Below are 24,025 nucleotides of genomic sequence, written 5' to 3'. Positions count from 1 at the left end.
TAAAAATAACTAACATAATAAGGATCATATTTAAAATATTATCAAAGAGTTATAATGGTATAAGTGTAGATTACGTAATTATATATCAATAATAACGAAAGGATGTTTATTGTAATTTTATAATAACATATTCATCAATAAGGGCTACTTATTTTATCCATAATGATCATAATAACAATTCTTACTATTAATTTAATTTATTTTATGACTATTAAATAAACATAACTATCATTAAATTAATTATAATTAAATTCTATCCTCTCTATATTAGTCTACTGAAATTGTATGTTCACAAACAATTTACTCATATGGCTAAACAATTATCCACAATTCACTACCATAGTACAAAGAAAGAATCATAGTCATATTTTTCATTCACTATTTTATTCCTTATAATATTTATGTGGATATAACATTAAGTATAGCCTCTTAGGGAGTGGATGACTAGGTGCACGTTAGGAGTAAAAGTGATTTTAATTTTTAAGCCCTGGTTTATAGTGCACTTGTTCAGCAACGTATGACTGTGAATCTCAGACTCGGTTATTGCTCAATTTTCTGATTTACAGGAAGCTTTACAAGAGATGCATCCACCTTCAGTTCAAGGGGATTGGTTCATGGTCAAATCAGCATATAATATCTTGTTTCATGATAGGTTGATATAGAATTGGTTTTCTTTTAAAAAATTATGGTGCTGGAAAATCCATTATAAAGTTAAACTTTTCTTGTGGATTCTTTTTTGGATAAGACCACACATGTAGAAATACGGGTTCCTAAACAAATCTATTTTTGAATGGATTTTTGGACTTAATTTTTGAGGATATATAATATCTAATATGGATATCATGAATATGAATACATAAATAAATTTTAAAATTGGAAATAATAAATTTATTAAAAAAACATTTGGATCGTAGGTTTCAATTGTTTTTAGATGGACCATATATTTGCATCCATCTTTAAGATGGATGCTTTATATATCTGGACTGCATATGTAGAAATGTGATCCAGCCCGCACGAAACAATTTTCCTTTTTTTTCAAAGAAAAACTTTAACTGTTGATAAGTTGATGAAATGAGATATGTTGATAAGTTGATGAAATGAGATAGGATATTGACAAATGTATGTCTTATGCGCAAAGAGAGTGATGACTTTGGATAACATTTATTCCTTTATTGTTCCTATACTGCTGAAATTTGGAGATTTGGGATGGTTGTTTACCAAGATGGGGATTGAAATAACACTGCCAAATGATTATATGAATTATCAACCATCTATATATGGATGGTTTACGAAAGGTCGGATGTGTGATTTTGGAAATTAGTAGGGTAGCAGTGTTATGGAAAATTTGGTTGGAAAGAAATAAAAAAGCATTTGAAGGCAAGAGTTTGAGACTTAATTTTGATAGTAGCTCAATGAGCGGGCTTTGGAGGTATCCTTAGGGACTTTTCTGTAGCTACGGTCTTTTGTTATGCAGGAGCCAGTGGTGTCTTGAGAGCTATTGAAGCAGAAATGTAAGCTGTAGAACGACGGCTGGAGCTGATGGTCGAAAGAGGTGTGCTAGGTCCTTGTGTTATCGAAGGGAATTTCATTAAATGTTATTAATTGGGGCTCTTTTATTTCGCGACCTCCTTGGCAGTTGAGAAGGAAATGGATTGAGAATTCATGATCTTTGGTCTAGTTTGCAAATTTTTTTCCAACATGTTTATAGGGAGGCAAATTCGATTGCTGACGGCCTTATTAAAAGCGGTGTCAATCTTCAATTTGTTTTAGTTTCGGACACGGTTTGTACGAGTCCAAATAGAAATGAGTCACCTCTTAAAACTCTATTTTTGAAATGGATTTTTTGACCTAATTTTTAAGGACATATAACCTCTACATGGAGATCACGAATATGAAAAAATAAATAAAATTTGAAAATTAATCATAATAATTTTATTAAAAAAACATTTGGACTATTAGTATTAATTGTTTTTAGATGGACCGCAATTTGCACCCATCTTCAAGATGGAAGTTTTCTATTGAGGACGGCATGAAACAATTTTCCTTTAGTTTTTGATGTTCTTCTTTTTTTTAAAATGTTGTACACAATCCTTTGATCAATAAAAGAAGTAATATTCTAAAAAAGAGCAAAATTTAAGAAAAAAAAGGGTGAAAAATCGGACACAAGGTTTTGGTCCACCGCCCTTTGCTTTGTCGAAGGGCAGGTTTGCTATTAATGAATATTTAAGGTTCATTTATAAAATGACACTAACGAGGTCCCACAGCATATAAACTCCTATTCTCAATCGTTCCTTTCTCACTAAACCCTCTCTCCCTATCTCCCTCCACTCTTACCTGGGGTTTTAGGAGAGCATCCCGGTGCCCCAACAATGGTAGCGATGATACTAGGGCGAACCCTAATTTTCAGGCCAGCGGCCATGAGTTTCTCTGCTTCTCCTTTACCTGGTTTCTTCAGGGCCTTTTGGTCATCTTCACTTTCTGCTTCTGCTACGAAAAGCCATGGCTCCAGCATTATCTCGTTTCTTCGACCTCTCTCAGTTGCTGTACCAGCGATCAATGGCCACTTGGTTTCTTCTTCTGGTCTTCGTTGCTTTGCTACAAGGCCTACTACCTCTTCTCTGAATGACCCGTCCCCCAACTGGAGCAATAGGCCGCCAAAGGAGACCATTTTGCTTGATGGGTGTGACTTTGAGCACTGGCTTGTGGTCATGGAGCCGCCTGAAGGGGAGCCAACAAGGGATGATATTATTGATAGCTATATCAAGACTCTTGCTCAGGTGGTTGGAAGGTAAGGGCTTGTTTCTATCTCTGTCTTATTCCTCTTTTTTCTTTTCTTTTATTTTCTCTTTGGTAACTGGCTAGTCTTTTGATTCTCTCTTATCTTTTATATTTGTTTTTGGGTTGAAATAGGATTTTGACCCTTTCTTTTAAGAAGGAACGGTGGATTCTTTGTTCTGTCTTATCTTAATATGTATACAGTCAATTCACCACTTTTCTTGTCTATATTTTCTCCATTGTGCTTGAAATTTTGGAATGACCTAACTTTTTGGGTAATAATGGCGTTTGCTTTCTTGATTTGCTTTAGTAGGAGTGTTTTACCCTGTTTGTGATGGATTACGTAAAGTAATGTACTTTTTTACATGTTGGATGTCCCATATATCGTGAGGAGTAGATCGATGTTTCATGCAGTGCCCATAACATGTAGAATTGAAACTGGTCCAATTCTATCAAAATGTAAGCAAGATTTATGGCTGTTGTAATTTGATAGGATTTGTTATGTGTTAGGAAGCATATGGCAGAAGTTCGTTCTCAATTTTCAATTTTGATTACTCTGCTCTGATCTTAAGGAACTTCTAATGATTTTTTTAGCCAAATAGGAGATAGAAGTCTGTTATGTAAATCATATAAGACCGGTGTTTCTAACTTATGAAACATGAAATTTTTGATGTCCGTTTATAGAAAAATTCTATGTGATCTGGAGGATTTAGTTGCTACATTAGGGCTGTTGGAAGGGATATAATGGACTCTGGCATGAAAAACTGATGTAAGATTCATAAAAGGAACAAAATGTGAGAAAGGTTGGATAGTACATATATTTTCGTGAAATATCTATACATGTTTGGAATGTTCTAAAACTATGAGGATGCTATGGTTTTCAAAGGATTTCTTATTTCCTATTTATTTATTTAGGTCCAAATGTGCTCTGTATTTCTTTTTCTATTTGGAAGTTTCACATCAAATCTGGAGGCGACAAATGTTGTCAGAAATTTTCTCTTTTTCCGTCTGAAGCTTTTGAAAAAAATTGTTTTCCCGAACGCCCTTCTAGGGCAAGGGGTATATAGTTTGAGAATATTATTGAGAAAAGGAAAACTGTTCTTATCTTAAAACCTTGTCTTGGTATATTGCAACTTTGACTATTGGAGTACCTCATTTGAGGGATTTATTGGGGCGTAGATGTCCTCATTTCTTTCCTCCTTTTTTTTTTCCATGGAAATTGGGCAAAAATCCAGTTGATATCAGACATAAAAATTGTCAGCAATCATACCTCAAAAAATTTGTTAGCAACCAAATAGAAAATTTGTTCAATGGAATTCTTAAGAAAAAATTGTGTAAGGGCAGCTTATGGCTGAACAAATCTAGAATACTTCCCAAAGATGCAGCTTCTAAATTGTAAATGCCTCCTATAGTCTATACTGGGATATGGGCATTCTTTTGTTCATTGATACATAATCACATATAGCCAAACCCAAATAGTTGGGAAAAGGCTTTGGTGATGATGATACATAATCACTTAAGATATCATTAAGACTTTATTTACCACTTGTTGAAAGAGGTTTTCACATGTTTTTGTTCTTTGATAGATAACTGCAGAAGAATGTTTATTGAAGGAAAAGGTTTATATAAGGTTGCAACCTTAAAATGTAGAATCACAGATTCGCCCCAAAAATCATTAGAAAAGGTTGTTTTAATGTTGAAAAGCCCTCTAATTGATCATCTCGACATCAAGATTTATGAATGTGAAAAAAAAAGATTTTGAGTCCCAGAAATAGTGCATCTTGCAACACATTATCTTAACCATCCATTTTCAAGATTTTCATATGTTTATAGATATACTTGATTTTAACCATTTTTGAAGTTTAAAATTTTATAACTAGATCAAAAAATAGATTTTTAGATAATCCTAAGAAATTTTACACCAAAATTATATGTTGTGATAAAATTCGAAGGTGCACCTTAATTGGATTGTTTAAGGTTGCAACCTTATAGAAACCACACCTTTATTGAATGCTAGTGATGCAAATATCTTAAAATGTGCTCTTGTAATTCACATATCAAGATGTTTTAATTGGCAACATCTAATTAGCAACATCTTGCTAAGAGTACCAAACGTTAATAGTTAATGCTTGATTAATGTCAGTAGTGCATCATTTATAATATATGGTATTCCGAGGTTAACTTGATGTCTTCTACTCATACAAATACAACATCTGACTAACTTGGACATGGCTTGGGATGGGGCTGAGTCTCAAGTCGAGTCAATCTGCCAAGTCTTGAGTTTCCTCTTCAAGTTTTTATCTTATAAAACTTAGATATTATCCAGAATATTTAGTCTCTTTTAGTTTTATCAAAAAAAATATATTTAGTCTCTTTTATGAGACTCAAATATTAGTTGGATAGATGAGGATAAGAGTTAGATCGGATTCAGGCTTGACCCGTGACGGCCCCTTATTTGGTGGGTTTTATAAGGACTTCAAAAGTTTATTGAAAACTGCATAAGAATGAGTTGAGAAAAGCATAATTGTAAAATACTATGCGCAAAATAGTCAATATATATAGATATATTAATTTATTTATGATCAAGGTTCAAATTATTGTGAACCATGTTGGGTATATTTGCTGATATATTGACTGCGGATCTCTCCACACCATGATATGATGGCTACTGTGAGTATTTGGTCAATATCAGTGTATATATTCATATATTGTGACGTTTTAAAAGTTACATGGGATGATATTAGGCTGATACTAATGACATAAAGTCTATTATACCTGGATTCAAAATATTTAAAAAGGAAAAACATTTTATGTCCATTATGAATCCTTTCAAAGGTCCTTACATCCTGCTTAAGATCAGTTTTGAACCTAGTAATCTCTTCCCTTGATAGACCTTTTGTACAAGACAAACAAATTCGCAACTGTGCACTCATTGCAAGCGAGCACATCAGCATGAGATTCTAGTCCAAAAGACTCAATGTTGTTTACAGACAAGACTTTGAAAAGGCCTACAATCACGTTGATTGGACCTTCTTTGACCATATTTTCTCCTTGATGGGATTTGGCAGAAAGTGGAGGGTTGGATAGTTAGGTGTCTATCATTGATCCATTTTCAGTTATGAGCAATGGATCCCCTATGGATTCTTATAATTTTTGCATGGATTGCGACAAGGTTACCTCTCATCTCCTTTACTATTGCCCATCATCATGGACTTCTTTAGCTATTCCATCTCCAGTGTTTACTCCCGTGGTATTTTCAGCGGTTTCTCTAGCTCTTTGTATAGGCCCACCATCTTTCACCTTCAATGTGCGGATTACACCCTTGTCTTCTATGATGCCACCCTCAACATATTGGCAGTCTTTGGTTATTCTTGAGATATCTTGAATTGGCTTCGGGGTTGTGGGTCAACATGACCAACATCATGCTTCTTAGCTTATACACAATCCGAGCTCTAGCACTTAGAATGGGATAAGAAACCGATACCCTTCCCATTAAGTACCTAGGCCTACCATTGTGCATAGTTAGACTAAAGAAACCTCAACATAACAATATTTTTTAAAATTTTGAGAGGCGTTTGGCCTCTTGGAAGGGTTGATACCTGTCGACAGGTGTCCATATGACTCTAATGAAGGCAGCCCTATCCAATATCCCGGTATTCCAGGTGTTGTTATTTTGGGTGCTGGCCAGTGTTGTACCCACATTGGAGTGCATGATAAGAGACTTCCTTTGGCGTTGCCGGTGGCTCCCATAAATTCCAACTAATCAAAGTAACAATTTGCAAGCTAAAATAGTTGGAGGTTTGGGGATCTGAAAACTATAAGCATCTAACACTGCCCCCTTTGGGAAGTTGTGGTGGCACTTAGCCTCCCTCCTTGACCACTTCTAATGATTTGTAGTTAGTCATGGCTGTGGCACTCGGACTCTGACTTGCTTCCTAAAGGACCGTGCTCTTCAAGAGCCTTTTATCCTGGCCTCTAGCAAAGAGGACACCCGTTGACTCATTCGTCAAACACTTGGGTGGTCAGCTGGCGTGCTCCCTGTCTCAATTCTATCCCAATGTCGTCAAGATTGATGATCTCATGTCCCTGATCGAGTTGCACACGCCTGTTTCCTTCCACAATATGGTTGTGACAAGATTATTTGATCCCCTAGCCCTAGAGGGACTTTCTTGGTCTCCTTGTTCCACCATGTTCTTACCCATGAATATCAAGACCAGTCACTATGTATTGGGCCTGCTTCTTTCTCCCTGCTTCTTCATCAGGTTCATGTGTTTAATTGGTTGGCCATCTCGAACAAAGCACTCTCTTCTCAAAACTAGGAGAGTCCAACTGGCTCATTGATGTACTATGTGTAAGGCCAAAAGAGGAGTCCATTGCACATTTCTGTGTTCATTGCACACCCAGTGTCTAGTTTGGTCCTTCTTAATTCAATTATTTGACTCTGTGGGTCACTCCAACAGTTGAAAGCCTATTCAAGGTAGCGTCTGGTTGCTCTACCAGCCCTCAGCCTTATACTTTGGCAGCTGACCATACTAGACATCATTTGGGTTATATGGTTGGAGGATGATCACTAAATTTATATGGGGAACCGATCCTGAACCATTACCCTCACTAGGTGCATCAGGTAAACCATTATTTTGTGCCTCCCCTTGGCCTCATAAAGAATTAAGATCCTACTCAGCTATAGATTTCTCTATCCAATGTCCGCAAATCATTCAACCCGTCCCCTGTACTCAAGATCCTCATTGTTGCTGCCACCTGAACTAGGAGTCATCAAGCTAAACTTCTATGCGGTTCCATTGAGAACCCTGGTCCTCCTTTTGACATACATGGCCCGAGACAAATTCGGAAGCCGATAGCTGTGCAATGGACGGAGCATACTAGGAACCAGACCCAGGACCTTTGGCACCTTTTTGATCTTTGGCCCTTGGGGAATTTTCCTCTTCTATTCTCTATGAAGGGTGCACAATATCTTTTATATGTATAAAATGCTTTAGAAAAAGAGAAGACCTTTCTCTTGCTTTGTACAATGCAATCAATGTGTGGACTGCCACTGTCCTTTTTGTACCAAAATTTTGACCTTAAATACAAACAGTGAATTCTCTTTAAAAGAAAAGAGAATCCTGGCCCTTCTAGTATCGTTCTTTATTTTTTTTGGGAAGGGGGGGGGGGGGGGGGGGGGGGAAGAGAATTCCACATTGGCAAAATATTAATCACCTTTTACAGGCTGTTGGGAATATCCTGTTCACTCTTGTTGGGCTTGAAAGTGCTTGACAAATGTCGGGGTTCATCACTCATCATCGAAGGAGACTCCCAAAACATGATCTTCATCCCCCGTCCCTGGAGACTTGAGAGTTTGTTCGACCAACTTTCATTGGTGTGAGTCATCCAGAGTTTTTTTTATACATACCTGACATGGAGCTAAGTCCCTGGCTGTACTTGTCAAAGAAGGGGTAGATCGTACATCCCTTGTAATGAGTTGGCCTCAATCCCCCCTTCCCTAGGCTCTTGCAGCCTAGCTTAGTGCTAGCCATTTTGTCCCAAGTTTTGTACCTGTTGTTGACAATCACATGTTGTGCAAGTTTACCTCATTCATACAATGAAAAAGCTTATAGAAGGTGTCGACCTTCTATTGTACGAAGGAATTTTTTTGTATACGGTGTTAACCTTATTCTGTTGAAGTAAGTTGCACGTCAAAAATCCTTTAAGGAGTGTTCTGAAGTTGTAGGAAAACCCTCTAGTTGATCATCTTGACCTCGATATCTATATATATATATATATATATATATATATATATATATATATATATATATATAAGATTATCAAGTGCTTACATATCTGCTCGATTTGTATCATTTCTGTAATTTTAAATTTTGTAACTAGGGATGAAAGTAGATTTTCAAGCCATCATAAAGTTTTCGATCTGTACATAAGAGTTATTTGTAAAAAAAGAATTTGTGTATATATATTTATATACTGTATAAAGCTGTTATATATTGATATTTTCCCTTCCATGATATGGGTAGTAGGCCTTTTCTCTAACCTTGTTTATAAATATTCTAGAATATAAATTATTTTGTAATTTTTTCCATATGTACATTTTAGTAGTTTCAAGATTCTTAAGTGGTGTTACTCAAAGTTCACACGTGCACCAAAATTCAGAATTTCTCAAATCTATTATTACTATTTATACACAGACACAGATGTGTATGTATATGCATATAAACACGCATATATACATGTCTCTGATTTGCCAGCTCATTTATGAACTTTTCAAGGAAGTTGGTATGGATGAGGGCCACAAGAAACAGTCCGGTTATTATAAATACCTCAATGCAGTATGTGGTTCTATAAATTTGCTCTCAAGGACATCTTGTATTAGATACTTAATTAACTTTATCCTCATATACATTGCTAATGCTAACAAATTTAACAACCTTCATGGTTAGGATGGATTGGAGTTAATGTACAACCATTCTGTTGTCCTCAAACTTATGAGTAGAAATGCAAATATTATGTGACTACCAAAGCCAGATTTGCATGAACTTCATATTTCAGAGCCTCTTTTGAGAAAAGGATGGATTGGGAGTTATGTTATTTTGGTGGATGCTGTTAAAGACACTTGGTCTAGGAAGATCATGGGTATACCTATGAGTCCCTATCTAACTCCTGTGACTTCTAGTTGTCTATCAACCTTGTCTTCAGAAACACAGAACCAACTTTAGGATGCAGTGGTGAGAGGACTTGATCTTGTGGGGAGGCCAATGAAATTATTTTCAAGAAGAAAATGAGCAACTATTCCCGCATTTTGGAAAATTATAGCTAGGAGATGAATTAGTTAGCATCATGGCCTTCACGCATTGATGTATTGGCTTATCTCATGTCTGGTTCATCACTCGACCACCTTTTTGACAACTTTTGTATCCAATGTGTCGTCTTCAACAAACTGCTTGATCCAATGTCCAAAGTGTCAAAAGAAGGTGGATTGAGGTAGGGAGTTGTTTAGGCCTAAAGGGGCAATAAGAGTGCAATGCTCTGTTCCCAGGTGCGAAAATGTTGTCACTTCATTATTTCAGTTTTTTTTGTGGCTCTATAGTCCCAATAACTTTTGACGTTCTTGATGAGCCCAATGTCATTGTTATTGCAGTTATTGACAGGCTAGTTAGGTTGAGGCCCTACAGATTTGAGAAATAGGTTACTTGCATCCTTAACAAGTATTGACTGCATTTGAATTTATGTGCAGAATAAGAATATGTTTATGCAAATGAGGCTTCAAGGGCCAAGTTTATGTTAAATATATTATTTTGAAGCCCCAGTTTGTGTTAAATATATTATTTGGTTGATGTGTTTGTATGGGAATTAGAAAGTATACGCTTTTTCCAATGACTGGTTTATGGAGAGTCCTTGAAGTGGAATATACTTTCCCGTTATGTATTTAAATTCTTTTACTTCAAATACATGTAATGTAACTTCTGCATGACAATAAAGCAGCTAGAATTATTCTACTATCTTGTTTAGAACGAATGAAGTTAGAATGATTTATTGTCAAGCACAACTGATTTGCAAGAAGCGAGCATGGAATCCTAAGGTTGTGAAAGAAATTAAAATATTGGACAGAGAAATGAAGAGCCAGGGTGAAGAGGCAGTTGGGTAGAACTTAGGATTTAACCTCGTCTCTGATGGACTGAGATAAATAGACTCCTTATCTGATGAAGTGGATGAGAGCTATGACAAATGTGAGTTTCTTTTATTTCCTTAGGGTCCTTGGGAGTTTAGGTATGCGACTTCTAAATGCTTGATTAGAATGGTAGTTATATCATTTCCATGCAGTTAGATGGGAATCAGAGTGTAAAAATTAAAAAGGAAGGGGGCTTAGGCATCAGAGAAGTCAGAGATCTACTGCCATCTTAGGCAAGTCAATGGGGCGCTTTGCCACCCAAGTACTTTGGCAGCAGGTCATTCTACACAGGTTTGGGCTAGATGAGTCTGGATGGATACCCATAGGTGCTGCCGATGTCTGGACTGGTTGCTTGGAAAGCGGTGATTGCGTCCTTTTTGGTGTTTAAAAAGGGATTTGGCTTACGGCTTAAACTGTGGAGGTGATCAGGTTTTGGAATGATACTTGGTTGAATGAAAGGTCCTAGGAGGAGGAATTCTGTGACCTATATCTTTCCCATTGGCACTCTTTTCCCATTGGTAAGATCGCTGTTTCTTCTTTGTCTACTGACGTAACCCAAATCAACCAGACCCATCAGCCCATCGCCGCTTCGAGAGATTGGTTCACCCTACCCGTACCCAAGGTCCTGGTCTTTAACTGGCTTGTCATCTCCAAAAAGATTCTAGCAATTAACCACTTGCAGCGGAGAGGAATTTATCTCATCAAAAAGTTTCTGTTGTGCAAAGATAGCATGGAGTCACTTGATCAAATTATTCATCGCATGCTGGCCACCGGCTTTGCATTTTATGTTAAACCAGTTTGGATGGGTTTGGTAACACCTGAAACGGTCAACGGCGGTTCTCACTTCCCTCCCACCTTGCCTTTCTTAGGCCTGCTTCTATGCTGGCTTCCATTTTGGCAATCACATGGACATTGAAGCTTTATTTTTTTGAGAGAAATTAACATTGTATTGTTAGAGTAGAAATACAAAGATACAAACCCACAACCAAAGGGGCAAAAGTCACCGCGGAAGGTGACCGCTGGGTGCAACCAGCAGAGAAAAGAGAAAAAAGAAAAAAGGCTACACAAGCCCTACAAACAAGACGCAAGAAAGGAAAGAAAGGAGGAGAGAGAAAAAAGGCCAAAAAATCTAGAGACAAAAGTGGCAAAAAGGTAGCTATGGATCCATTATACTAGTAGTAGTGAAGAGGCTGCTCTCTGTTTGGGTAGCTCGTCAGCGAGTCAGTTGGCCTTCCTCCAGGTATGCATCAATGAGACTGGAATACGCCTGCAGAAGTCGTGAATCTCTTCAAATATAGCCCATAGTCTCCACGGAGGAGTTGAAGAACCAGATGCCCACGATATGACATTTTTCGAATCCCCTTCAACAAGAAGGGGATGACCCCATGTAGGATCTTAAGCATTTGAGACCTTCAAGAAGAGCTCTGGATTCTGCCTCAGTGGAGTCTGCGACCCTGATAGGAAGAGAGTAGATGTGTATGGTGATACTGTTGCAGTTCCCGAAAATCCCTCCTATACCTGCCTGGCCGGGATTCCCTAGAGAGGAACCATGGACAATCAAACTTTAGCAAAACAAAAGTATTTGAAAGCAAAGAATCCCACAATCTGACCATGTACCAACTGAAAGCAAACCATTATCTTTTGTGCTTGAAAGCTCAATGTGTTTCACACATTTTTATGGGTTGGACTTTGAGTAGCAGTCGGAACACCTTTCCTTCAAACCGATGACCATATCCAAATATTGCACTTCAGGTCGCACCTGCCTTTGGTGCCACCAAACTAACTCCATTGGCTGCTCATTTGAGAACCTAGGTGCAGCTGGCATATGTGGCATCTTGCTCTGCTGAAACCATTCTTGCTTACTCAGGCGCGCTATTAAACACACGAACTGTACCCCTCTAAGGCTCAGGCTCTACTTTTGGACTTGAAACTATCTGATAGTAGTTGGGGATCTCTTATGCTGATCGAAGGCGACTCAATGAACATGACCAATTGGGCGAGAAGATTAACCTCTTGTGCTTGGAGACTGCGACCGATCTTCGACCAAATCTTTGAGTTGTACTGCACCATTCAAATATCTTTTAGACCAATCTAGGTTAGACCAGACCAATTATTGAACTGGTGAGGCCACCCGTCTAGTCAGACTGGTCCAATAAAGCCAAGGGAAGTTTACTCTCATGACCCCCTAAATTTGCATGATTTTTAAAGAAAGGAAACTTATCAAAATACCTATAAAAGATAAGGTATTTGATTTTTTACCCATATGCAATTATTCCAACTCAAGACCATGTGTATTTTCATGGGTATTCTAAAATTAAGTCAAAGCACATGGGTAAAGTGTTTAATTGCTCCTCTTGTGAGCAATTTGATAAATTTCCCTTTAAAGAAGCCCCACAAAATGTTGTACTCTATATCAATACCGTCTTTTCAATATACCCCCACATCAAACTTTCAAGATCTGAAGTAATAACTTATGTGATGACTTCGGAACTTGAAGATCTTAAATCATTTTTTTCTAAACTGTGACATTGGACCTTCTTCAAGATCTGAAGTAATTTCTTATCTTCGGACGTTGAAGGTCCGAAAGCGAGGGCCCTCACCTCACATAACTCACTCTGAACTAATAAAACTAATACAAATCGTACAGACTTCTTGAGAGTTGGTGTTGAGGTGAGTTTTGTGAGGTGAGGGTTTTGACTTTGTGTCTTGACTTCATACCTTGAAGGTTCAAACTCTAGATATGATTTTGAATGTTGAAGGTCCAAAGTCACAATTTAAAAAAATTAACTCCATTATTGCTTCGGATCTTAAAGGTAAAATTGGAGCATTTTGGGAAAAAGTTAAAATATGAAAAACCTGTATCAATGTAAAAAGCAACGTCTTTTGTGGGTGGGGGGAACATGATCGAAAATTTGCATAAGTAAAAAATCAATAAAAAGAATAAAAAGGAAAAGTAGAGAAAATTATGGAAAAGTGGAAAAATCTAAAAGTAGAAAAATTTTAAAAAATTGTTACTCGTCAAGCAATGATTATTTTCTATGTTTTTTTACTAATTAATTGGTGAGCGCTTTGGCCTATTCCTTGAAATAGGCCTACTCAATGAATAAAAGTGGGCAATAACTGCAAAAAAATGAATTCCATCATGAGATATAAAAGTGGTATACAACTACTATTGAGACATCCAACCATGAGAAATAAATGTAGTATACATGTATTACTGAGACATTAAACAACATACCCTAAGAAAAAGGAAGGAATAGTGAGAGTACTAGATTACCCTAATTGAAAAATCAACAAAAATGGTGTCAAAGGGGAAATGAAAATAGCATCAAATTTGTGTTTCACATTAAATGGGTCATTAATTATGGATTTTTTGACATGTAAAAACAACTAAAGAATTGAAATATGCTGAATTTTTTTCCACATGAAAAGGCACCCTGAATAACCACAAACCAAGAGGTTCAGGACACATTTTATGATTTCTTGCAAAAAACCACAGAAGTTTGGCTTTTTCTATCTTTTCCAGCAACAAAACAATAAAAAAATGTTTGGATAAGCCTACTTGGGCTTCAAAAGTGCTGATTTATGGCCAGATTCACCCTCGAAAATTGCCAGGAAAATGTCCCTCCAACCACCCCTTGCACAAGAGGGAGAGGGAGGGAGGGAAAGTAAAAATCCCTGAAGGAGCTCTCTCTTCAAAAGTATTGTTTTAAAAACCCTAAACCTTTCTTTACATTGGAAATGACTGAAATGCTCATAAAGAAGTTAAAAATGATGAAAAGCGAAGGGTTTTTGTTTAGAAGAGAGAAAAAAGAGAGGTGAATTTGTGTCTTTTAAAGATTGAACTTTGGGACCAGCTTGTTTGGCATTGGACTGGTGGTGCACCAGTCTTTTGCTAGGTTGCGGGACCATCTGGTCCAGTATTGTAGTTTGGACTGGATGGGCAGCCTAGCCATGGGTTCCTAGTTTGGACCAGCCTCTCCTGTTCGGTGCGGTTTAGTTTTCATTGTTTTAGACCCCAATCTTGAGGAGGAAATTTTTTTTTTTTTTTTTGGGGAAATTTTGTACAAATCCCCAATACTTACATGCCACAATTTGTATTCCGACATTGTAACTTATACACTGCTTTTAATATAAAGAGTCACATTTTCAAAAAAGCAGTATAACAAATTATTACTGTTTAAGCATGAGACTCGAGTATTGTCACACAATTATGTTTCCTTGTTTATGAAATTGTTTAACAAGCATACACATTTTACTTTTTTTTTTTTTTTGTGCGATACTTGAGTCTGAAAAGATGGCCTATAGTTATGCATAGAATTCTTTGACTATATGCAGGTTTTTTGTCTTTTAATTTGATAATTTTTGTTTATTCAACAGTTAAATTGTCATATGAATTAGAAAATGGACTTATTTATGAAAGTTCATTTTTTGTATGTTTGTATTCTATTGCACTTTTTGATAGTTTGAGGTTGAATTTTTTATTTGTTTGAGGTTTGGAGTAGCTTTTACTTGGTTGTTTCTTCTTCCTTTGTGGGTATGGTGTTTGTGCTTATACATGTGTGAGCCCGAACACATACATTTATGTGAATATTGTGGTAGTTTGTACATATTAATTATTTGGGATTGTTTTGGTCGATTTTAAAGATGCATGTCTGGGTTGTACCAAATGAATAGTTGGACATGAAGTTTTTTAGAGTGTTTCGCTTGCATGTATCAGGGTTATTTTGGTCATTTCAGATAAAAATGTTTCTTGTCTCTGCTTTTGGCAGTTGTATTACTTTGTTTTTGTTTTGTTTGCAGCGAAGAGGAAGCTAGGATGAAGATCTATTCTGTTTCAACCCGACACTACTTTGCTTTTGGATGCCTTGTGTCAGAGGAGCTGTCCTACAAGCTTAAACGTATGTGATTTGTAACATTCTTTTATGCAATCAAATATAATTATCGAAGGTGTCTTACTTATGTTGTTTATGAGGTGCATTACAGCTTTGCCGAAGGTTCGATGGGTTCTTCCTGATTCATATCTGGATGTCAAGAATAAGGACTATGGAGGTAGGCACCGCTCCTGTATGTTCTAAAAGAGAGAAAGATAAATCCAAACCAAAGTGTTTGTTCCATTGTGTAATGTACTTGCATAACGTCATATAAACTAAAATAAGCTTATTCAGTCCAGGACATACTTTTAGTTTCTGTTATTTCAACATGAATGCGAAATCATCTGGTCATTACAGTGCGATGTTGATTTCTTGGTTTGTTGAGGCATCAAAATTGAAATGGCTCTCCTACTTTACTGTTGACTGTTCTCTATGCATAGTCAAGTTGCTAAAATTTTCTTTTTTTCACTTTGCTTTTGTGCAGGAGAACCTTTTATTGATGGAAAAGCTGTTCCATATGATCCCAAATACCATGAGGAATGGGTTAGGAACAATGCACGTGCAAATGAGAGGTCCAGACGCAGTGACAGGCCCCGGAATTTTGATAGGTCAAGGAATTTTGAGCGGAGGAGAGAGAACATGCAGAACAGAGACATGCCACCGATGCCTAATCCAGAGTTCCAGAACCGTGGCAGTCAGAATCCGATGCCTCCGAGTGATATGCCTCAAAGAGATATGGGTCCGGGCCCAAACATGGACTACCAAAACAGAGACATGCCTAATAGAGATTTTCAGAATAGAAATTTCCCCAACAGAGAAACGGCTGGAATGCCAAACACGGGTTTCCAGAACAGGGATATACCCAACAGGGACATGGGGGGCATGCCTCCTGGCAATAATCAGGGGCCTCCTGGCAATAATCAGGGGCCTCCAGGCAACTATCAGGGGCCTCCTGGCAATCACCAGGGGCCTCCAGGCAACTATCAGGGGCCTCATCAGGGGCCTCCGGGCAACTATCAGGGGCCTCATCAGGGGCCTCCAGGCAACTATCAGGGGCCTCCTGGTAATTATCAAGGCCCTCCTGGCAACTATCAAGGGCCTCCGGGTAACTATCAAGGCAGAGAAATGCCTGTCAGAGATATGCCTCCCATGCCAAATAGAAACTATTAATGAGGTTTCTCCCTGATATTTTGAAGTATAGGGGACAAAGGTTGCAGTATTATGCTGAAGTGTAGGACTTGACAATTATAGCTTTTTCGCACTTGCTTTGGATATTATGTACCCCTCGTTGTGGGGAATATAGTTGTTAACTGTGACGGTTTGCAGTTGAGTTCTAGGTGCTCAGCCATGCTGAGCAGTACCTTTTGCTTTCGTTTTCAAACTTTGTGGTCATTGACTGTTTGATTATCATTTTATCTGGTCTGTATATGTGGTCAGAATTTTGATCTTCTCTTTTAATCTTGTTTGCACCTGAAGGTAAAACGCATTTCTTGGTTTGCATAGAATGGGTCTCAACCACTGATTGGTGGTTGTTTTTATCATTATTTCTTTTCAATAAGTGGAACTTCATAGCTATTTGATGCATGATCATTGGGAAGTTGATGCTACAAATTAATTTCTAGGAAAGATGTTGAAGGGATTGCGTCTTGAGATTATTATGGGATACTGGCAAAGCCAACACGCCATTTTGGTAAGAATCTGTAGTGCTAAAAAGTTTTTGTTTAGTAGGCATTCATAGTTGTATTCTTTGTTTTAAAGGGAAATTTATCAAAATATCTATTAAAGGTACACTATTATCACTTTGCACATTTTTTTAAATTTTTTCTTAAAATACTTATAAAAATGCACATGATCAACATGCAAAATGACAAACAGTGCAACTCTCCATGGTATTTTTGATAATTTTCCCCTTATGAATTCTTATCTGTTTTTAACATAATCCTCTTTTACACTTGCTAAAAATATGTAATGCAAGTTTGAAGTTGTCAATGTAGACTAATAAGTTAAGAAATTGTGTAAATCATTTATTTTTTGTACAAAGAGATTATAATCAGTTTTAGTCATTGGATGTGATATCCAATAAGTGAAGGTGTCACGATATTTAAGAAATTTTACTTTGAATTAGGTGAATAAATAATGTCACATTTTCAGCCACCCAATTTAAATCAAGATTTGTGATATGTATGTATCAAAAGCAAATAGTCTCATTGTACATATTTCCATAAGTTAAACGTAAATGGAATTGGAGACTATTTCTTAAAAAAACTCTCATTGTACATATTTCCATAAGAATCCAACGCCTACTTATTTATCCGTTGGCCCCTAGCATATGACGGCTCTTTTTCGACATTTCAGTTGGTAATAGGCGACTCCCAAGTCATTCCCCCACCTCTTTACTTCCCTCCCTTTCTTTCTTTAACCTAAATTTACTTCCCTCCATTTCTTTCTTTAACCTAAATTCAGTATCCTCTTGTGGAAGGCCATGGTCATAGCTACACTTTGGGTCATCTGGGCCCAGGCCATGGTCGTAGCTACACTTCGGGTCATCTGGGCCAAGAGAACATCCCCATGTTCCATGTGTCTCCCAGTGGAGATTGCTGGAATTAGACCAATCAAAATTGAATTTTGACGATTGCTCCTTTGGCAACCCTGGACCTATGGGTATCGAAGGACTAATTAGAAACCACACAAGTACAACCCTAGTTTCCTTCTCAAAGCACACTGGCCATCACGACTCCTAATCGGTTGAGGCTCTCGCCCTTTTCGAAGGCCTCAAATTCTTGGAACCCTCTTGGAGCTCAATCTTGATCCAAGAGTGTCATTTCCTAGGGCTATGGCTCCTCTAGATGCCCTTGGTCACTAGCACCAATTTTTAATAAAATATAGCTATGAACGTTTTGTGGATGCATATTTGGAAGGAGGGGAACTGAAAGGCCAACGCTCTTGCTAAAGATAGTGCCGCAAGCAATAATGTCCAAGTTTTTCGGTAGACTGCGACCTTTTGTAACACGATAGGAATTTCTCCCCTTGTACTTATTTTTGGACTTGTACTTTACACCCCCGCTTACGGGTAGTTTTTGGTATAGAGCTCCCTATATGTGAGAAGCTATATTTTGTATAGAGGCCCCGGTCTGTAGGTGCCCAATTTTTTTATCATGTACACTCTCTTCTCTTTCAACGTTTATGTTAATATTTTCATATATATATATATATATATATATATATCAATGAGAGATGAACAATTTAACACTTTGCCATATCTTTTTATTTCTTTTCATGGAAAAACACAGGGTCTTATGTTTGAATAGTGGCAAATGGGCAAAATGGTAGTGTTCGAATAGTGGTAAATGGGCAAAAATGCGGTTTAGATTTTTCAGGTCCCCGACGATAGATAAGATGGTTGGGGAGAGGAACCATGTCCCTTGAATTCAATGGATGTCTTCTCTTTCATTATTGTATTTTCAAACTTTTTTTTTATGCATTATTGTATTTTCAAACTCCTCATCACCATTAAACAAACAGGATATCCGGGGAACTACGGACTAGTTTTAAGAAGATGCATTAAATTTTTGTTTTTTTGGTTTTTTTGTAGATAATTTAGTGGAGATGACGAGCCTCTATCCGTTTTTGAAATCGTTAGTGGTTTTTTAATGTGTTAGGTAAGAATGGAAGCCTAGACCTTAGTTTGGGCACAAGTGACGCTACCACCACGACCCCAACCCCATTCTTGGACATGTTTAAAGTTCCGAATTACCAACAACAACAAGGTAATTTATTAAAAAATAAGATTTCTCAAATATTCTAGGGATGAGCCCCATAGTTTATGAATACACTAAGCACAGCCTCCTTTAATCTTTGAGAAATTATAAAAAAAGGTGTGGTTTGTATAGAGCCGAGGTTCTAAATAATCAAAGTAAAGCACACCTTCAAATAATGTGGAGAAATGTGGTTTCAATATTGAAAATCTTAGTGATAGCCTTAAAATATATTTTCATATTTAATTATAAAATTTAAAGCATAAAAAATAGTATAGATCGAGGAGATCTATGAAAACTTGAAAATTGATGGTCTAAAATGCATTAGAAGATGCACTATTTCCAAAACTTGAAATCCAATTTTTTCTCATGTCCATGCATCTTGATGAGATGATCAATTTGAGGACATTAAAACAACCTCTTCTAGTAAAATTTTTGGGGTGGGCTCTAATTTGATTGCTTAAAGCCTTAGCTTTATATAAACTTTTTCCTTATAAAAAATATACCTTAATTTTTGGATTTATTATAAATAAATCGTAAACTTTCCAAAACCTCATCCAAACCCCTTTCTGGGTGAGTAGACGAAAATAGCCTTCACAGTAGTCTTAGAACTATGAAGGCATCACGGTCTATTAAAAACTGTGATGCTCATGGCCGGTTGTAAGTCAAATGTAGTTTTGAAGCATCACGGCACTTAAAGAACCGTGATGGTTTATTGGACTATCACGATTCTAATTTAACTGTTATACCTTCATCATAGGGTATAATAACTCTTAATGACCATCACAGCTTTTTAAGTGTCGTGATGCCTCTCAACGACCATCACAACTGTTTAAATACCGTGATACCTCAAAACATTAAACCACCCAACCATCACAGTAGTGAGTCTACCATGATGTCTTCGCGGTCTTAAGACTACTGTAAAGGCTATTTTGGTTAAAAAGACACAAAAAATGGAAAAAAATGATATGGATGAGGCTTTGAAAAATTTGAGGTTTATTTTCAATAATCCAAAAATTAAAATATATTTTTAATAATTTCCCTTAGTCTTTCTTTATGTCTTAAATAAGGGGGATGTGAAAGTGGATAAGTGTGGCTGTGCGCTATGATGGACATCGCCATGTTAAAGCCAGCAGCGTTATCGCCATCTAGGGTTGCAACGGGCCAGCCCAAACCCGGCTCGGCCTTGAACCGGCCAAAAAGGCTTTAGCCCATGCCAAGTCATTTCCTTTATTAAGGACGGACCAGACTGAGCCAAATAAATAAAAAAAAAAAAAAAAAAAGGAAGAAACAAAGAAAACAAGGGTCAGGCCAGGCTGAACTGGGTTGGACGTGGCCCATGCCCAGCGTGGCCCGGCCTTACCCTCAGGTCGTGATTGCCCAGCCCCAGCCTGATGGTTAGGCTGCATTTTGTGGCCTAGGCCCTAGTTTTTTTAGAGCTGGGTTGATCGTGCACATTTCGTAGCCTTGACCCTAGGTTTTTTTAGAGTAGGCTGACAGGCCGGGCATCTTGGCCCATTGCCACCCTTATCGCCATCCAACTTGGGAGACAATGGGAGTCACAAGTTGGGTTATGTCCTCCCAATCTCCCCATCGTTATTTATTACTTGCTTGGAGGGGGATAACTCTAGATCATCAAGCCATTTGCACAACATATTTATTTTATTGTAGATGTTTTCTACAAGTTAGTGTTGATACAAAGATGTCATAATTACTTACAACCATCCAATGCGGCTACTTTGTACCAAAGATAAATAGTCTCATTGTATACATTTTCTATTAATAATAGAAATTGTATATAATGAGACTGTTTACCTTTAATGCATGGAGGTCACAAATGCTTACAATCATCCGCAGTGAAATTTGATAGTTAGAGTGTATCACAAAGTTCGAAAACTATTTTTTTGAACTTTAAAATTGGTCAATGAAATAAATGCGGCCACCCAATTTTACATCCAATGACCAAGATTAATCGCGACCAAAAGGAAAATGGTCTTGTCGTATACTTTTCCTTAATAATATTACAAGAAGCCATAGGTCTAGAAACCCATGTCCAATGGAAGGGAGGTGAAGGGCCTGAAGTGAAGAAACGCCTTTGCTGCGTGAGTTCGTTGGGAGTAGGACGGTAGTTGGTGAGTGCACCTGCTGCATCACGCCCTGCCCATCGAAACCCCCGCCTTCAAACCTTATTTACGTGACCCGCAATGAGAGGGCCCGGTCAATAACGTGTTTTCCTTCTTCTGAACACTCCCCAGTTTGGTGCAGTTAGCTCAACTCTTCCTGCACCAACCCACCACCCAAACAGTACCACTACACCACTCTCTCATGTCACCACCATTGCTCTGCTTCTTCCCTCTTTGCTAATGGAGCTCATAGCAAAAAACGATGGGTTCTCTTCACAGAAAGCGAAGCCAGCATACACATTACAGGCCAACAAGCTGAGCTACAAGCTGGTCCCGCGCGACGGCCACTGGTGGCGGGGTTCGGGTGCCAAGGCGCGCTACATTCTGTGCGGTGTCACCTGCGAGGCTCGGCCGGGGGAGATCCTGGCGATTGCTGGGCCGAGCGGTGCGGGAAAATCGACCCTTCTAGAGATCCTTGCTGGGAAGGTGTCTCCGGGGAGCTTTTCTGGGGAGGTTCTTGTCAATCGTAAGCCGATCGACGGGTCGAGGTTGAGGAGGATATCGGGGTATGTGACCCAGGATGACGCGTTGTTCCCTTTGCTCACTGTGGAGGAGACGCTCATGTACAGTGCGTGCTTGCGGGTGAGGGGCGGAGCGAGAGAGAGAGCATGCAGGGTGCGCACGCTGGTGCGTGAGCTTGGCCTGGAGCATGTGGCGAGACAGAGGGTGGGAGCTGAGGATGCAAGGGGGATCTCTGGAGGTGAGCGGCGGAGGGTTTCCATCGGTGTCGACACGGTGCATGACCCTGCTGTTCTCTTGCTCGACGAGCCAACATCAGGGCTGGACAGCGCCTCTGCGTTGCAGGTGGTGTCGATGCTTCGGGACATGGCGGTGGTGCATGGGCGAACTATCGTGTTGAGCATACACCAGCCGGGATTTCGAATCCTGGAGCTGGTGGATTCGGTCTTGCTTTTAGAAGACGGGTCGGTCCTGCACCATGGCTCACTTGGGTTGCTCGAAACCAGGCTCAAGCTCGCCGGGAACCGTATCCCTCCTCATGTGAATGTCCTCGAGTTTGCGATCGACGCCATGGATAGCTTGCAAAGGCACAAGATCCTGCACCACTCTGCAACTCTCAACGAGCTCTTCCTCCTATCTGATCAATTTCGCCATGGAAAAGCAACATCAGACAAAGGCGAGTCTTGCTCTGTACGCTCAGACAGATCCATGGGCTATGCCAATTCATGGGTGCGCGAGGTGTCCATACTAACAAGCAGGTTTTGCAAGAACACTCTGAGGACAAAGCAGCTCTTCGCGGCCCGAACCCTGCAGGCCTTAGTTGCAGGGTTCGGGCTCGGAACGATATTTCTAAACATCGGCTATGGTGAAGCAGGAATGCAAGAGAAGGTTGGTTTCTTTGCTTTCAGTCTCACTTTCCTTCTCTCCTCCACAACAGAGGGGCTCCCCATCTACTTACAGGAGAGGAAAATCTTAACCAGAGAAACCTCTAGAGGAGCTTACAGGGTCTCAGCCTACGTTATAGCCAATGCTTTAGTGTTCATCCCCTTCTTGTTAATGGTGGCTCTCCTATACTCTATTCCTGTGTACTGGCTCGTCGGCCTCCGGAAGGGGTTCCCCGCCTTCACCTACTTCGTGGGCGTGGTGTGGCTGGTGCTTCTCATGGCGAATTCATTCGTTGCCTGCTTCAGCGCACTGGTGCCTAATTTCATAATGGGAAACTCCCTCATTGCTGGCTTCATGGGTGCCTTCTTCCTCTTCTCTGGTTATTTCATTTCAAAGGGGAGCATACCAAAATACTGGGTCTTCATGCACTATTTGAGCCTCTTCAAGTACCCCTTCGAGGCCTTCCTGATCAACGAGTACACGGGCACCGGGGGCTCCCGGTGCTTACAGCAGGGCATTGGTGGCTGCGCGCTCGATGGGGCCGGGTTTTTGGAGCAACAGGGTCTGAGGGTGAGGCAGAAGTGGAGCAACGTGGCCGTGATGCTGCTCTTTGTTTGTGGATACAGGGTGCTCTGTTTTTTGATCCTTTGGTTCAGGTGCTCTAAGACGAGGAAATGAGAGGCGCAATGCTGGTTGATCAGGCCTCTGGACTGAGCCCAGTGTTTGGTTTGGGCTGGTGGATTCGTGGCTCCTGACTTTTGTGTGGGCCTTGGCCCGGTACAATGAGGGTACAAGTTTGGGGCCCGCGCTTTTGGAAGGGGGAAGGGAAGTTGAGTGTCTTGGGACTTGGTAATTTCTTGTTGTGCGTGGGGCTTTTGATCAGAGAGTTTCATAAGCTCTTTGCTTGTGCTCCACTTGGGAAACGGCCCCCAAAATCATTAATAACTTATTCATTTGAAGTGCTTTTTTTTTAACCTTTTGCTGTTTTCAAGCGTTAGACCTTAGAATCCATGCAGTACTTATTGCATTCTAGTAATTATAGTTTGTCGGGGTGGTGGTGGTCATAATTTAAAGTCTGTTCGGGCTGCCAATGACCCGGTCTAAGGCCCAAACTGTCCGTGACCAACCCGGCCCGAACTCTTTGATGGAGCTAGGGCCCACCTGGCCTGAAAAACTTCTTCTTTTTAAGATCTATCTCATTTTAAAATTATTTGGATACGCTTTTTATGTTTCCCCTACAACATAAAACTTATATATTTCCCTTTTATCCAATCATCTATTCTAAATGGAGGGTTAACATTGTCCTAATCACAATGTCACATCTCTACATTATTTTATTTTTAATCTTTTTTTTATAAACTATTTTGACACGTACTAGTGAAAAATATTAAAAGAATATTTTTAATAAAATAAAAC

At 39.0% G+C, this 24,025-nt stretch overlaps 2 protein-coding genes across 2 annotated transcripts; both read left to right on the top strand.

Moving 5' to 3' along the window:
* The first annotated feature begins 2,298 nt into the window (after positions 1 to 2,298).
* On the top strand, positions 2,299 to 16,809 carry RIP1 (cobalt ion binding protein). Its single transcript, XM_006852385.4, has 4 exons — positions 2,299 to 2,788; positions 15,257 to 15,354; positions 15,440 to 15,505; positions 15,812 to 16,809. Exons 1-4 carry the CDS (start codon positions 2,370 to 2,372, stop codon positions 16,495 to 16,497), a joined length of 1,269 nt encoding a protein of 422 aa, XP_006852447.1. The 5' UTR covers positions 2,299 to 2,369; the 3' UTR covers positions 16,498 to 16,809.
* A 4,245-nt stretch (positions 16,810 to 21,054) lies between these two features.
* ABCG10 (ABC-2 type transporter family protein) lies at positions 21,055 to 23,583 on the top strand. Its single transcript, XM_006852384.3, has one exon. It carries the CDS (start codon positions 21,446 to 21,448, stop codon positions 23,285 to 23,287), a length of 1,842 nt encoding a protein of 613 aa, XP_006852446.1. The 5' UTR covers positions 21,055 to 21,445; the 3' UTR covers positions 23,288 to 23,583.
* Positions 23,584 to 24,025: the final 442 nt, after the last annotated feature.

This window comes from Amborella trichopoda, chromosome 1 (assembly GCF_054954075.1).
Source record: "Amborella trichopoda isolate Santa Cruz 75 chromosome 1, AtrichopodaSantaCruz75HAP2 v2.0, whole genome shotgun sequence".
Lineage (NCBI taxonomy): Eukaryota > Viridiplantae > Streptophyta > Magnoliopsida > Amborellales > Amborellaceae > Amborella > Amborella trichopoda.
This window is presented reverse-complemented; position numbering and strand designations above follow the sequence as displayed.

Excerpts from the sequence above, each read along its gene's own strand:
- RIP1 (XM_006852385.4), top strand. The coding sequence starts at position 2,370 with ATGGTAGCGATGATACTAGGGCGAACCCTAATTTTCAGGCCAGCGGCC. Across the intron at positions 2,789-15,256 it reads CTTGCTCAGGTGGTTGGAAG|CGAAGAGGAAGCTAGGATGA; the intron begins GTAAGGGCTTGT and ends TTTTGTTTGCAG. Across the intron at positions 15,506-15,811 it reads CAAGAATAAGGACTATGGAG|GAGAACCTTTTATTGATGGA; the intron begins GTAGGCACCGCT and ends GCTTTTGTGCAG.
- ABCG10 (XM_006852384.3), top strand. The coding sequence starts at position 21,446 with ATGGAGCTCATAGCAAAAAACGATGGGTTCTCTTCACAGAAAGCGAAG.